This window comes from Nanorana parkeri, unplaced genomic scaffold (assembly GCF_000935625.1).
Source record: "Nanorana parkeri isolate BGI_ZX_2015 unplaced genomic scaffold, ASM93562v1 scaffold2, whole genome shotgun sequence".
Lineage (NCBI taxonomy): Eukaryota > Metazoa > Chordata > Amphibia > Anura > Dicroglossidae > Nanorana > Nanorana parkeri.
The window spans coordinates 4,606,778-4,620,594 of NW_017306270.1; the positions used below are offsets into that span (position 1 = coordinate 4,606,778).

Below are 13,817 nucleotides of genomic sequence, written 5' to 3' on the forward strand. Positions count from 1 at the left end.
GGGGGGGAGATTGCTGCGGGGACCCACAAAAAAACGAGGAATTACAAACTTTTAAAGAAAAATTACAACAGCCTCAATCAAAGCTTTAATATCACTTTAATGCTGGCAGCAGGGGCACGGGGGTGGTGGTGGGCATGGCAGGGGCATGGAGGAATGCAGAGTCACAGGCTGACGACGTTCTCTCCTCCCCGCTGGGCCCCGGCTGCATCGGTCTCTGTCCCCTCCAATGCCTGCGGCCTCTGCCAATACAGGCGAGGTAGAGCAGTGGGGATCAGAAGGAGCACAGACCGCAGCATGCATTGGGCTCCCTGTGTGGAGGAGAATGGGGGAAGTAGAGCTGATGCATTGATGGGCCGGGCTCTCCTCACCAGTGAGCAGGGGCTTGTGTCCCACCTGGTCCGTTCCTTTGCATGTATTTCAACTATGCATCTAGCTGTTCAGCTTTCATTTTACTTCTACCCGGTGCATCAAAAAGCAAAATAGGCAAAAGCATGTTAACTTTACAAAGTTTATTGCTAAAGTTTTTGCTTTTGACTAGAGTTGTACTTTATTTGTTTAACAAACTAGGGACACGGGTCATAATTGGTTATAATTCCTTCTTTCCAGTATGTTTCATTTTGTGCCTCTTCAGTTTCAGTGGTTGTGTATATTATAAATTTGTGACTAAATTCTCTTTTCTGAACTCAACGTGCGTGAGAGATTTGCTAATCGGAGGCTGCAGTGAGCCATGTAGTGACTTATGAATATTTGCAGTTTATTATAACCAGGAGCTTACCTTTCAGGGAGTAGGTGATGTTTAGGTATGCATTTTGCCTTTTAGCTTTTAAAAGTATGAGCGCCTCATGAAAATCTAATTTTATGTATGGGTTGCTGAGATATGGAGGTTTAGCATTTCCTGTAACTGTGTTCAGCTTTGCAGAGAAATACTTGAGTCTGAGCCTTGATTCTGTTCTGAGTAGAACATTTAAAGCCATCACCTTCTCCCCAATTAATGAATTCCTTGTTTGTTACTGTGTCTTACCATCTGCCAACGTGCTTGCTTAAAGTTTGCATAGCCTCCAGATGCTCAGTTTTCAAACAGGAATGAACATCTTGAGAATTTGTTTTGTTCTGAAACTTCTGACAAATAGGAACAGGAGTTGTGGAAAAAACAGTCTTTTGTCCCCCAAATACTAATGGATGAAAGTTCTGCTGAGGCTTTCAAATACAGATTTTATGCTACATCTAGGATGTGCTCAGTCCTCTAATTGTAAAACAAGATACCCGCAGCTCCATGGTGCGCAGGCAAAGCTTTTCAAAGTAGAAATAAAGGCAAAACCTTTTTAGATTTGAATAGCATGGCGAGGGGTTAGAACCCATGTCATCTTTTTATTGCTGTCTGTGTCTGCATTCGGGATGTTCTCTCTTTCTAATTTTCCTGATCACCAATGTCACCGAGAATGAAAGTGAGGGTAAATCCAAAATTTTGAGTTGCCACCAGGAGTTGTGGGGAAAATTTACAGTAATGACCCTTGTTCCTTTTGAAGGGTATCCATAGACAAAAATGCATCTGTATTTCTATATTGAATTTCCATAAGTTCTATCCCACTAATATGTATGGTAGTTTTTTTGCGATTTCGCGGGTGCGCACAATTTTAAAGCATGACATGTTTGGTGTCTATTTACCCGATGTGACCCCGTCTTATATATTTTACTAAAAATATGGGTAATAATCATTGTTTCCTAATATAATGGGGGGGGGGGGATTGTTTTTTCCCCAAAATTTTCAATAATTTTTCCTTAATATAGTAAAAAATAAAAACCCCAGTGGTGATTAAATACCACCAAAAGAAAGCTCTATCTGTCCCCAAAAAATAGTATAAAATTCATTTCAGTACAGCATTGCAGGACGGAATAAACGTCAATCAAAGTACCGCAGCGCTGAATACTGAAAATGGCCTGGCAAGGAAGGGGGTCTAAACACCTGGTCTTCAAGTGGTTAAGAGGGGATTTCACTCACATTGGAAAGATATCATCTCACTTCCTGTTGAGTTTACGGTGCAGGAAGTAATAGGACATTTCCCTAATATAGATGGCCAAAAAAAGTGACAGCAGTTTTTATTCTTCCCTGCTATATGCAAAATGTAAAAAGGTTTTGGCTTTATATAAACTTTACATTTTCTCCTATGGCGCAGACAAGTTTCAGACTCGTAACATTGTCTTCTTTTTTTTTTTTTAGGATCCTTGATTTGGACCTGGTTGTACGAGACGAAGATGGAAATATACTCGACCCAGACCAAACCAGCACGATTAGTCTTTTCAGGGCACATGAAATAGCTTCCAAGCAAGTTGAAGAAAGAATCCAGGAAGAAATGGTTGAATACATTATTTTTGTTTACTTTGGTTATTAGTGCTGTGACAGAGAAATCATTACACCAACACAGTGTAGTATGTCTTTGATTAAAGGGCAGGGATGCAATTTAAAATCTTTTATAGGCAGCTATATAAAGATGTGCTTCCCCAAAGGCTCTCTTTAGTGAACATCCTCTGAGAGAACTACTACATGCACAGTTGACATACATATATGAGAATGTTTTTTTTATCTGCTAAGGGACTTATAAATGTTCATCTAGTCTTGTGAGCCAAGAACACCTGCCAGAGAACACAGTCTGGTCCTGCTGCTGCAGCCGCAATACGGCTTAGTCTAGAACTCACCCCCATCCTATTAATTGAACCGTAAAGGAGCAGCAGCTCCTATATATCCTTAGTCGGGTCACTCTGCTTTCTCCTCTGAGCAGCATGCCCACTGCCAGCACATGTGCATTGTAGCTGAGCCTGACTGGCTTATAGGACTGTCCCACCCTCTCCCTCTTTAAAGTGCTAAATTACAGATTACAGGAACCTGATGTAAGGACACTAGCCGTGTGATTTTTTTATTTTTTTTTGTCTTACCTGTTTAGTATTTCCAGTGTTGATTTTATTATACTTTTTTTGTCAGTTGCAGAAACAGAATGACATCAACAGACAAGCCAAGTTTGCCGCCACACCCTCGTTTGCCTTGTTTGTGAATTTAAAGAATGTAGTGTGTAAGATCGGGGAGGACGCTGAAGTTCTGATGTCTCTTTATGACCCTTCTGAGAGTAAATTTATCAGGTCAGTGTTTACCTTTTACCTGGAGATGTGGAACTATGCAATTACCTGTTATTGCTAACATTCTTCCTGACATGAAGGTTGTAGAATGTTATGCTAAACATTAAAGGAGAACCCCGTGCAAATCAAATCTTAACCCTTGCAGTGGGGCTACCCCTGCACTGCAAGGGTTAAGTGTTCATTTTGTGTAGGGAGCTAAACTAATAAAGTTACACCGCTCCTTCCAGCCTGTCTCCTCCTCCGCTTCAACGATGGCATCCGCACACTGTATAGGATGTGATGACTCACAGGACCTTAGACTGCTGGGATGGAGGGAGAGTGAGGCTAAAGGGACCGGTCTAAGAACCAGCCGGGATTGTGGTTCGGATGAGTATAACCCTACTTTAGCTCTCTAGACAAAACTAGCAGTTAACCATTGAACTGTTGGGGTAGCTCCACTGCAAGGGTTAACATTTTATATGCCCAGAGTTCTACTTTAAAGGGTCATTAAAGCTTGACCTGATAATGCTAAATACACAGTTGGAGTTTTTAGTTGAGCTGTTTTACTTGGGGAATTTGTAGGTCTCTGTTCAGGCGGTCTTATAATGCAGGCACCCCTGCTGGGTGATATAGCCAGATCTCTGATCCTGGTTTTCTCCACTTCAGTTAAGAAATACAGCTTTGTCACAAATGCATCACCACCATTCTTATTGTGCAATAAAGGAGCAAGAGCACATTGTTTAACAAGAATGGCAACCTCGCAAATCAATGAATTACTAGCTTTTTAAAGTAAGGTGCACATGGACAGGACATTTACAGGCAATGCAATACAAATAGTTACCAGCACACTTGCCAGCAAAAAACCCCTAAAACATTCTAATTAAAAAAAAAAAATGACATTAAAAACTGAGGTTTTAGTTGCATAAATTTGCAAATATATGTGGAAGCCGCACTGTCAATGCACTCTTTCAGTGAGAGAAAACCCCTCCAAAGTAACGGAAATCCCTGGTGGTCAACAGGGTCATCAGAACTAGTATCCCCCATTGGAAGATTTCCCATCTATTCCTGTTTTGATGTCAACCCGAAATTTGGATTTTCTCTCACTTTCAGTGATAGCATTCACCATGAGAAAACGAGAGAGTGAATCTCCCTAACTGGTCCATAGACAGAGATAAAACTCTATAAAGATGAAGAAATTTCACCAGCACACCACCAGTATTGCAGTCCAAAGAGTTTGTTTATTGGAACATCATGTCGCCAAAACTCTTGCACATGTTCTAATTCCTCTACACTCCATCCACAACTTAAAAACATACTGAAAGTGGCATCCTCCGGTGTTGACAGCGCTTTTTATGAAATCTTATCTGGTACTTCATGCACAGTAATTCCCAGTGTCGGAGCTAAGGAACAAAGGGCCCTGGTGCAAGATTTTTTTTTTGGCCCCCCCCAAAAAACCCCCACAAACAGTAATTCCCCATAGACTTGAATTTGTCTCTGCTCGCACTGTTGAAGTATGGCCCCATTCAGTTCTATAGGGAGGTTCTGTGTAGGCAGCACCAGATAAGCTATTGGGACGATGGCTGTAAACACTGGAGGAGGCTGTAGGGAACAGGTAAGTAAGCACCTGGGGGAGGGGAATTGCTACCAAAAGATAGTATACTATTGGACTTATGCTGTCAGCTACTAGCCATTCTTACTAAAATGTTTGCTTTAATGTTTTCTTCCCTTAGACTCATGCTCCATCTTCAAATTTTAATGTTGCTGTGCAGTGATTTTTCTATCCTGTGATGGTTTTATATGATGTTTGAAATGGGAGAACCATCACTGAAATTAACAAAATAAATATGTTTACGAAAATCCCCAAGACGATTACAAGTGTTTAATATAAATATCGTGTAGATTGCAAAAACTTTAATATTTTTTTTCTTCTGATGGAGGATTTGCAAATGAATCCAGTGTAATTGAAAATTAATGAGGGGAAAAGAAATCCATCGGCAATGCATGAGTTCATAACTGGTTAATAAATCCTACTTGCATTTACAGTAATTAATGAAAGTATCTGAAATGAATGCCATTATTTTTAAGAGTCTTCCTCCTGTAAAGTTCTTAATATGATTTTCTCAGAAGGAATGTAAAAATATATTCTTATAGTAAGTAGCAAAACTCTTTTATCACAATTATTAGTATTTAATGTGTTTTTATAATTGCTGGCATTACATAGATGAAATTGCATCTTCATTTTATTATGGAATAATAAAAAAAAGTGTCTGCTGCTCGGTATTGAAGCAAAATGAAATGCTGGTTTACTGAAAAAAAAATTGAGTCTTTAGGGGCCCATATATGGGAGGTTTTTATTGTGTTGCTATGGGCCTTCACTTTTTTACCTGTTGATCCTGCCAATAGATATTTTTTTTTTTCTTGGTTACAATTGTTTGCTCAGCAGCATTGTCACCCTGTGGACAGAGTAGCCTATAAACATGTAGTTTTAAAGTGGCCCTGTTACTACAGGGTTAAAACAGCAACTATCAATATCTGTATGAAGAAAAAGCAACATACTTTCCTTTTCAGCACCTTGAAACGCCACCACTATGCTGCTTCCCAGCTGCCTCACGTATTGAATTGTATGTGAATTTCTGCTACGTCTGCCACCCACAGTGGTTTCCCCCAATGGCTCCTACATTGCTATAGGATGTACCAGCTGGTGACAGGAACCATTGTGCAATGGGTGGAACAGGTAGTCAACTCATCAAGTCGGCCGAGGACTTGCAGTGGCCAGGGTGTAGAATTGCAGAGACCTTTCAAGACTTAGGGTGTTGCAAAGGTAAGTGTCTGCTGTTATGTCTCTGTAGTTCCGGGTCATTTTAAGTAATTAAAAAAAGTCCTGCTAAATTTTTTTAAACAATTGCAACAGATTTGTTTAATTTTTGTCAAAAAAGGTTTACTGTTGGCGACTGTTCTAAGCACCCCTGGCAGTGTTAATGTTTTTTCCCCCCTCAACTGCAACTGCCACTTTTGCATGCTAGCTTGGTCTGTTTAAAAAACACAGATCTACTGACAGGATCAATTGTTAATAAAACTTACAGGGGGGCTTTGGGTTGGGGTGTGAAGCAAAAACTATTGCATTCATTCTTTTGACAGACTCCATTTATGACATTTTTGGTTTTGTTTATTGTTGTACTTCACGGGACTGATGTATAAAATGCAGATTTCCCTATGCTCCTCGGCGGTGCAAACGGCTTTTGCTCCGCTATACACCTTGTGGCTGTTTTATAAATCGGCTCTAAAGTGTTTCATGACAGGTCCTCTAACATGGTTTGCTGAAAACGGCTAAAGAAGATGAAATAGATGGTCCTTCTGTCTCATTTTTTCTGATTTATTTTCCTAGTAAAGTAAAATGAAGCAACGTTAAACAAAACGCATTTATTTCTTGGTCTCTCATTAAGAATTGACCTGCTCTCATGTAAAATAGATCAGGTCATTGTAATGTGTATTTTTTCAAATTGAAAATGTTCCTAACTCCAATCATCCATCATTTCAAATTTTGCAGTGAAAACTACTTGGTGCGCTGGTCAAGCTCGGGCCTGCCGAAAGATATCGAGCGGCTGCATAATCTACGAGCAGTTTTCACAGTAAGTTATTGCATTATGTGCTGCGGGATGATCTTCAGAGAGGAGTCAGTGGAAAATTATTTTAAAGTTTATATCATTCTGGGATCTCAGCCCTAAGTTGCAGAGACCTAGGCAGCCATGACTTTTCAATCCTGGAGGGGATCATTTAAAGCAAGTTTTCCCAAACTTTGGCCAGCCAGCTAACAGTTTGACACCTTCTGAAGGATTCAAACACCACCGGTCTTATTAAAGGCCAACTCCATCCTAAAACCGATATTTCAGCTTTTTCTAGTTACTGCCAAATTGAATCCTGTGCTAGCCTCTAATATTTGGGGGAAATCCAGTTGCAAAGTCTTCCCATTAGGATTCTCCATTACAGACAAATGCAAAGGCTATTACAAAGCCTATTGATGGTGTCCTAGTCCCCTAATCGGTTTTTCCCAATTTAAAATCCTTTATACTGTTTGTGGAGTCAAGTAGGAGCAAGTGGTAAATAGACAGGACTAGCAAATTGTACAGTTCATGTGCATTTAAAGCAGAACCCCGGGCAAAATTTTATTAACCCTTGCAGTGGGGCTAACCCCACATTGCGAGGGTTAACTGCTCATTTTGGTCTATGGAGGGAAATTAAAATAATTATATTTACCTGATCCTTGGAGTCAGCTTGCTCTTAGACTGGTCCTTCCAGCATCACCCCTTCTCCGCTGCAGAGTCTAAGGTCCCTAAGTCATCACCTTCTATACACAGTGTATAGGATGCGAGCACGCTGAGGGACATACACTGGAGTGTAGGATGAGACAGGCTGGAGGGAGCTCTTTCACAGCCGGCCGCTCTGAGAATCAGGTTAGTATAACTTTTGTTTTTTTGTTCCATTGATCGTTGAACCCTTACCGTGTGGGGTTAACGTCTTTAATGTACATAATGTATCTCACGATGCCTTGAGAAGAGTCACAAAGTACCCATAGTAATAGATAATTTAAGGAGCAGTATACAAAGTATGTATTATTGTAAATTATTATGTATACTGCACCTCTAGTGTTTTAGTCCTGTCGATTTGCTATTGTATACTGGGGGAACTGCATTGAACCCTTCATTAGGAACGTTTAGCACCCAAGCATTCTATAAAGCTTCCTCTTCTCTCACTGTATTGCAGTGTGTAAGGGACATTCTAATTAAAAGTAGAAGCGAGTGCATCTTTACCTGATACAAAGAGACTCAAATCACTGCAGGAGAATCTTTCTAGTTTTGGCAAGAGGTTTTTGAAGATGGTGGGCGAGTCAACTGACTGAAAAATATTTTTGCATAGAGCTGTTTTCCAAATAGTAGCATGTTTAGCATGGTATTGACTTTAAATATCATCACCTACATTCCTAATACCCTGCTAAGCTGTACTTGATTTTATTGCCTAAATTCCCATCAACTTACATTGTTCCTACTTTAGTCTTGCTGTCTCTGCCGAAATGTTTCAGGGGACCGACATTCAGGTAGAGCTAGACAAACCACAGTTCTGCCTGAACAGTGATGCACCCTTTCAGTCAAAAACAGGCAACCAATGTGATTGCACTTGTCACATGACAGGTCATCAGGGAAACATGGATTTGGATAATTATAACAGTTACGTTTTTAGAGTTAAACCTTAATTTAGTTGACATAGGGATCACATTATTGGTAGAGACCGGTGCTATCAGTGGCAGTTGGGTTTTACAGCTGGTGGCGGTGCAAAGTGTAAGCGGGTAGCTCTCAAATGGATGATATGGATTATAGCGTGCTTAGAAAAGGGCCTTGAGCTTGGGAATATCAATCGATTGACTGCAGGCGGGAAGGGGACATGAGAAGGAACAATATTTAAAAAAAGAAAAAATAGAATTTTCAAGAATGTGATTTACTTACCTAAACTTCATTTTACAGGATCTTGGCAGTAAAGACCTAAATAGAGACAAGATAAGCTTTGTATGTCAGATTGTAAGAGTTGGGCGCATGGAATTACGAGACAATAGTACCAGAAAACTTACATCAGGTCTCAGGAGGCCTTTCGGTGTGGCAGGTAACGAACTTATTTACTTTAATGGTATTCGATCAGTTACTCCCTTCAGTGACCAAAGGCAGGAGGAAATTACATTTATTATAGTGTATCTTTTAGTTTTGAGTAGAGTGATAAAGTGTTAAAAACTGTCAGTTTTTTTTATTGCTTTCTGTCCCTGCTGGAGAGATTCAACCTCTCTATTTGTGATCATTGTGTCCAGTGCAGATAGCAATGTGAAGCCAAAGGAAGAGGAGGGTGAGGGGATATCTTCCAATGGGGGCACCAGCTACAGTGACAAATGTGCAAAGCTGGCCATACATGGATCATTTGCCGCTGAATAAAAAATTTGAAATAAACAAATTTGTACAGTTTATGGCCAAGTGTTCCTCTCACGTTGCAGGGATTTCCTCTCCCTGTTGTTAATGTGTGACATACCTGTAAAGCAAAAACAATATGGGCCTTACTGTATATGTTTTGAAGTGAAATTGTTCTTGTTGTCCAGAGGAAAATATATAATAGTATACCATAAGTTGGAATCAAAAGGGAGAATGAAATAATGTGTTAAGAGCTTCCTAATCATTTCAAAGTTTGTTTACTGATCATATAAAGCCACTGATAAATCTCTGACGTTTATGTTAAAGAACAACACTAGTGATGAGGTTGGGCTTGATATAAACCCAGTTCACCGGAGTTTGCCGAAGTCTGCCCAAAACTCTGACCACCCCTCCCTCCTTCCGACCCAATCAATGTCGGAAGTTGTGGTGGGGGTTCCCTGCCCCTTTGTGATCTATAGCTGTGGGGAGAGCAATGAGACAGTTGGAGGGGTGGCAGTCAGAGTTTTGAGCAGGCCCAGCCTCATCACTAAACAAGACAAGTTCTTTATTGTTTCCCTTTGTCTTTTTATAAAAATAATTGAAAACAAAGGGAAATTTCTGCACTATTATATTCGGCAGCGTGTATAAAAATTCTGTTCTTCACAGACCGTATTCTGCTGTTGAATTATAAAAAAAAAAAAAAGAGAATTGTTTGAAGTCCGGAGCAATTTTCACTCTGAGACTTTGACCTCTCTTCTGTATTCAGATATAAGACCGTAATTTTGCTAGAGCAACTGTGAATTATCTGTGATTATAGGTTAATTATTATTATGTATGTTTCATTAGTAATGAAAGGTAAAGTTGTGGCTCTCTCTATTTACCATACAGACTAATAACTCACTATTAAGATGATTAGAGCATACTGCAAGAATATATACAGAAACCATGCCTAAGGCTTCATATGTTTCTCTTTTTTGTTGTTGAGCGTAATGGGTTTTTGTACTCATTTCTCAAGTGATGTTTAAATGAGCAGCCGAGTTGGCCTGTGTATAATAATTTTACAATGTACACTGTTTACTGCTTATGCTGAAGAAGTCAAAACAATTAGGACTTTTGTTTGTAGACGTGTTCCCTACATAGCATGTTACAGCAGTAGGTCTGGACCTGGACCAAAAAATGACTGCTCCCTTGGAGCTTTCCATCTTGAATTCCATGTGTGAGTCACGATGATTCCATTGTAGGGGTGGGTACAGGGACAAAATTACCACATTTACTGTGCAGCTATCTTAAAGGCAAAGTATGGTACATTGTCAACGAGCGCCTATTCTTAGAATTATTGTTGCAGAGGCTGAATTAAAGTAAATGTTTGTGTCTTCATGTTTTGGTTTTCCATGCTATTGTTGTTAAATGCAGATATTCAATATTAGGCACTAGAGACAGGGTAGAATAGCCACCAAAATAAAGCTAGCCATACATTGCTTTAATTTTGACCAATTCCTGTGAACATTGGCACCCCGGGGGGTGTTGGTGGTGCGTGCTATAAGTGTGTGTGCATGGGGTGTTCTAAGCTAGAGGCAAGGAGTGTTGCCTCTGCATCAGCTGGCAACCAGTGATATCACCGGTTGCCAGGATGCTGGCCAGAGCGTCACACCTAGCAATTTGCAAGCAGTGTCATCACTGATTTGCTGGGAGCTGGGTGGGATGAAAGCCAGAGCGCCCCAGGTTACTAAGGGCTTGGCAGGGAGATGTGTATGGCCCGTACACATCTCCCCACCTGGATCTTAGCAACCTGGGATGCTCTGGCTGGAAAGGGGGTGGCAGGCACATTGTGCAGCAGAGCAGAAAATTGTCAGCCGAACAATGACGGCAGCCTATTAGATGCAGACTCTGTTCGGGTATTCAGGCAGCCACACCGCCATGGCTGCTAGAAAGCCGTGGCCACCATTAGGAGATTCTTCCATCCACACTGTTTAATTTGGATGGGGGAATCAAGTGGGTTTTCTCATAAACAGCAAAAACATTTTCTCTCATTCAGCCCTGCAAAACATTTTGTACTAGGTGCTGCTCCCGGTCGATCCATTTGGATCTGCTGACAGAGTGCATAAACCAGCTCTTAACCGGCCACAAACTACACTGTAACTATAAGGAAATGTGGCACTCCTGTGTGTATAAAAGATTGATGTGTAATCTTTAATTCATCAATCCACATACAACATGCTGTCATAGAGCCAACTAGAGAGTGCTCTACGATTTAAGCACAAGCATGCGTGAAATGCGTTAGGATTTTGTCTGATATGCAGATGTGTCCCTCTGTACTCCTTACAGCGTTTAGGACCAATAGCAATTGTAGTGCTTGTAGTGATAATCACAGTTGGTGATGTGTACATCAATCCATAGAAAATGAGGATCTCCAGCACTCAGAAGATGACATTCAAATCTTGATGTTCATTTATTAAAATAAATCGTCACATATATCACATTGCCAAAGTTTGGGAACCACACAGAGTCCCTTCATCAGGGCAACATATTGACAATCAATGCAACACAAAAGCCCACATATATACACTTCTAAACAGCAAATGAGGTTTAAGCACCTCCCCATGACGTCATACTGACACCAAAACTGACAAAATTTAAAAAACAACAGTGCAGAAAAAACAACTGGGAAAGATGTATCATGCATTTCGGGAAAGGGGCTATCCCGATCACATTTTGGAACACACACTAGAAATTGCAAGAGCAAGGTTCCAAACTGAGAGAAGCTTACCTGAATAACGCATTACTTGTCACCTGTTTTAATTCACATTCCCATCTCATCAGACGTACTTTACAGCGCAATACTAACATCCTGATGGCAGATAGGACACTTAGGCCCACTGTTAAACAAACACCATGGATAGTGTATTCAAAAAAACAAGTCCATTAGGGACTATTTGAACGTCATCTTCTGAGTGCTGGTGATCCTCATTTTCTAAGGATTTTGTCTGAGACATACTGTATGCCGATTGATGAATTAAAGATTACACACCGATCAATACACACGGGAGAGCCGTGTTTCCTTATAGTTACAGTGCAGGTTGTGCCTGCAAAACATTAACTCACGTTTGTAATATATTTGTGTTTCCATCAAAATGATCCCTTTTACATGCATTTAATAAATTCTGTAAGCTTCTATATATAAGCTTTCTGTACTTCATAAACTGAGATGGGATTAGTAAATTGTAGATCTAAAGTCTTAGACTTTTTTTATTATCCAATTGATTAATTAGTGGCTAATGGTTTAAGACGATAATGGAGAATAAATGTACTTATTTGATAAATGTAAAATCTAATGTTTATTCCATCTATGCCCTCCGTTAAAATATTCCATCCATTAACACACACGGCTACCCGGAGGACTGTATTAATTCTATGCTTCTGCTTCCAGTAATGGATGTGACTGACATAATTACCGGAAAACTCGATGACGAGGACAAACAGCATTTTATACCTTTTCAGCCGTAAGTACAATTACAGAAAACGTGCATAATTATAATCCAGATTCTGATGCTTTAAATATTTTTTTCCCTGCACCGATAACAGCCAGACACAGTGGATTAGCATTTTACTTTGTTTTTTTAAACAACCACAACCCACCATTGTATGTGTATGTGATGTAGGTTCATTTTACAGGCACTCTTCATCAGTCATTGAGGATTGGCTACATCCATCCTGTGCCTAATGGTTAAAATTTGGTAAAGATGTTTATGATTGCCGTTGACGTCATTTACATCACCTAGATCAGTGCTCCCCAACCTTTTTATCGCCGTGGATCGGTCAACGTTTGATAATTTTACCTCGGATGTACCGGGCCGTGGCCCGGGGTTGGGGACCACTGACCTAGATAATTAAAATCTGATGTGATTCTGACATATTTGGTAAACTATATTCATATTTTTGTTTAATTGCACTATAAATACTTATTATAGCCAAAATAATAGGAAGAATTGAATATCCAAAAAGGAAAAATATGCTGTGAAGATGATCACCGTGAAAAATGAGGCTTTAGGAGACAGATGTCTGGAGCAGTCCTTGGAAACCCAAGAGATTTTTTTTTTTTACTTCTGCACTTGGTTTCCTAAATGTACTAACCCTTTTGAAGGTTTAGAGTTCTCATGCAGCTTAAAACGTATCTCTAGGCCACCTTTTCTCAACCTTTTTTTTGGTAAAGGCACCCTTTAAAATTATGCAAAATCTCGAAGCACCCCAGTCTAAAATGCCAAAGATTTTAAGGGAGACCCAACACAAAAAACACAAGAATGTGGGTTTCCCCCTTTTAAATCAAGATCCCCCCTTTTACATCTGAGTCACCCTTTGCATCAGGGGTCCCCCTTTCACATCAGGAGCCCCCCCTTTCATATCAGAGTTCCCCTTTTACATGAGGGGCACCCTTCAGATTAGTCTTCATTCCCCCTTCACACCACATTCCCACTGCCACAAAATTTTGAGGCACCCTTGAGGAGGCCAGGGGGCTCAGCAGTGTGTCACAGCACAGTGTTAGACCCTCAGATCAGGTTTTTATTGCTGTGTTTCCCTAAACAACAGTAAAAGATTTACCCTTTGTATTTGTCCTGGTGACTTTTGTCACACAGAAAGAAAATGGAAAATCCAAAGTTGTCTCTAGAACAAAACATGAGGGGAAATCTTCTAATGGAACAGTTGTTCTAGGGGCAACTGTCTAAAGGGGAATTCCCCTCACTTTGGGAGATTTCCTCCAGGAGTTGT

General features: G+C 40.2%; 1 protein-coding gene across 1 annotated transcript in view; it reads left to right on the top strand.

Annotated features, from left to right (window-relative positions):
• Nucleotides 1-13,817, top strand: part of DOCK1 (dedicator of cytokinesis 1) — a 373,877-nt gene that overhangs the window by 92,605 nt on the left and 267,455 nt on the right. The window contains exons 8-12 of the mRNA XM_018561275.1: nucleotides 2,219-2,354; nucleotides 2,978-3,132; nucleotides 6,656-6,737; nucleotides 8,625-8,760; nucleotides 12,481-12,553. Of these exons, the coding sequence (XP_018416777.1) occupies nucleotides 2,219-2,354; nucleotides 2,978-3,132; nucleotides 6,656-6,737; nucleotides 8,625-8,760; nucleotides 12,481-12,553 (582 nt within the window). The remainder of the gene's footprint in view (nucleotides 1-2,218; nucleotides 2,355-2,977; nucleotides 3,133-6,655; nucleotides 6,738-8,624; nucleotides 8,761-12,480; nucleotides 12,554-13,817) is intronic.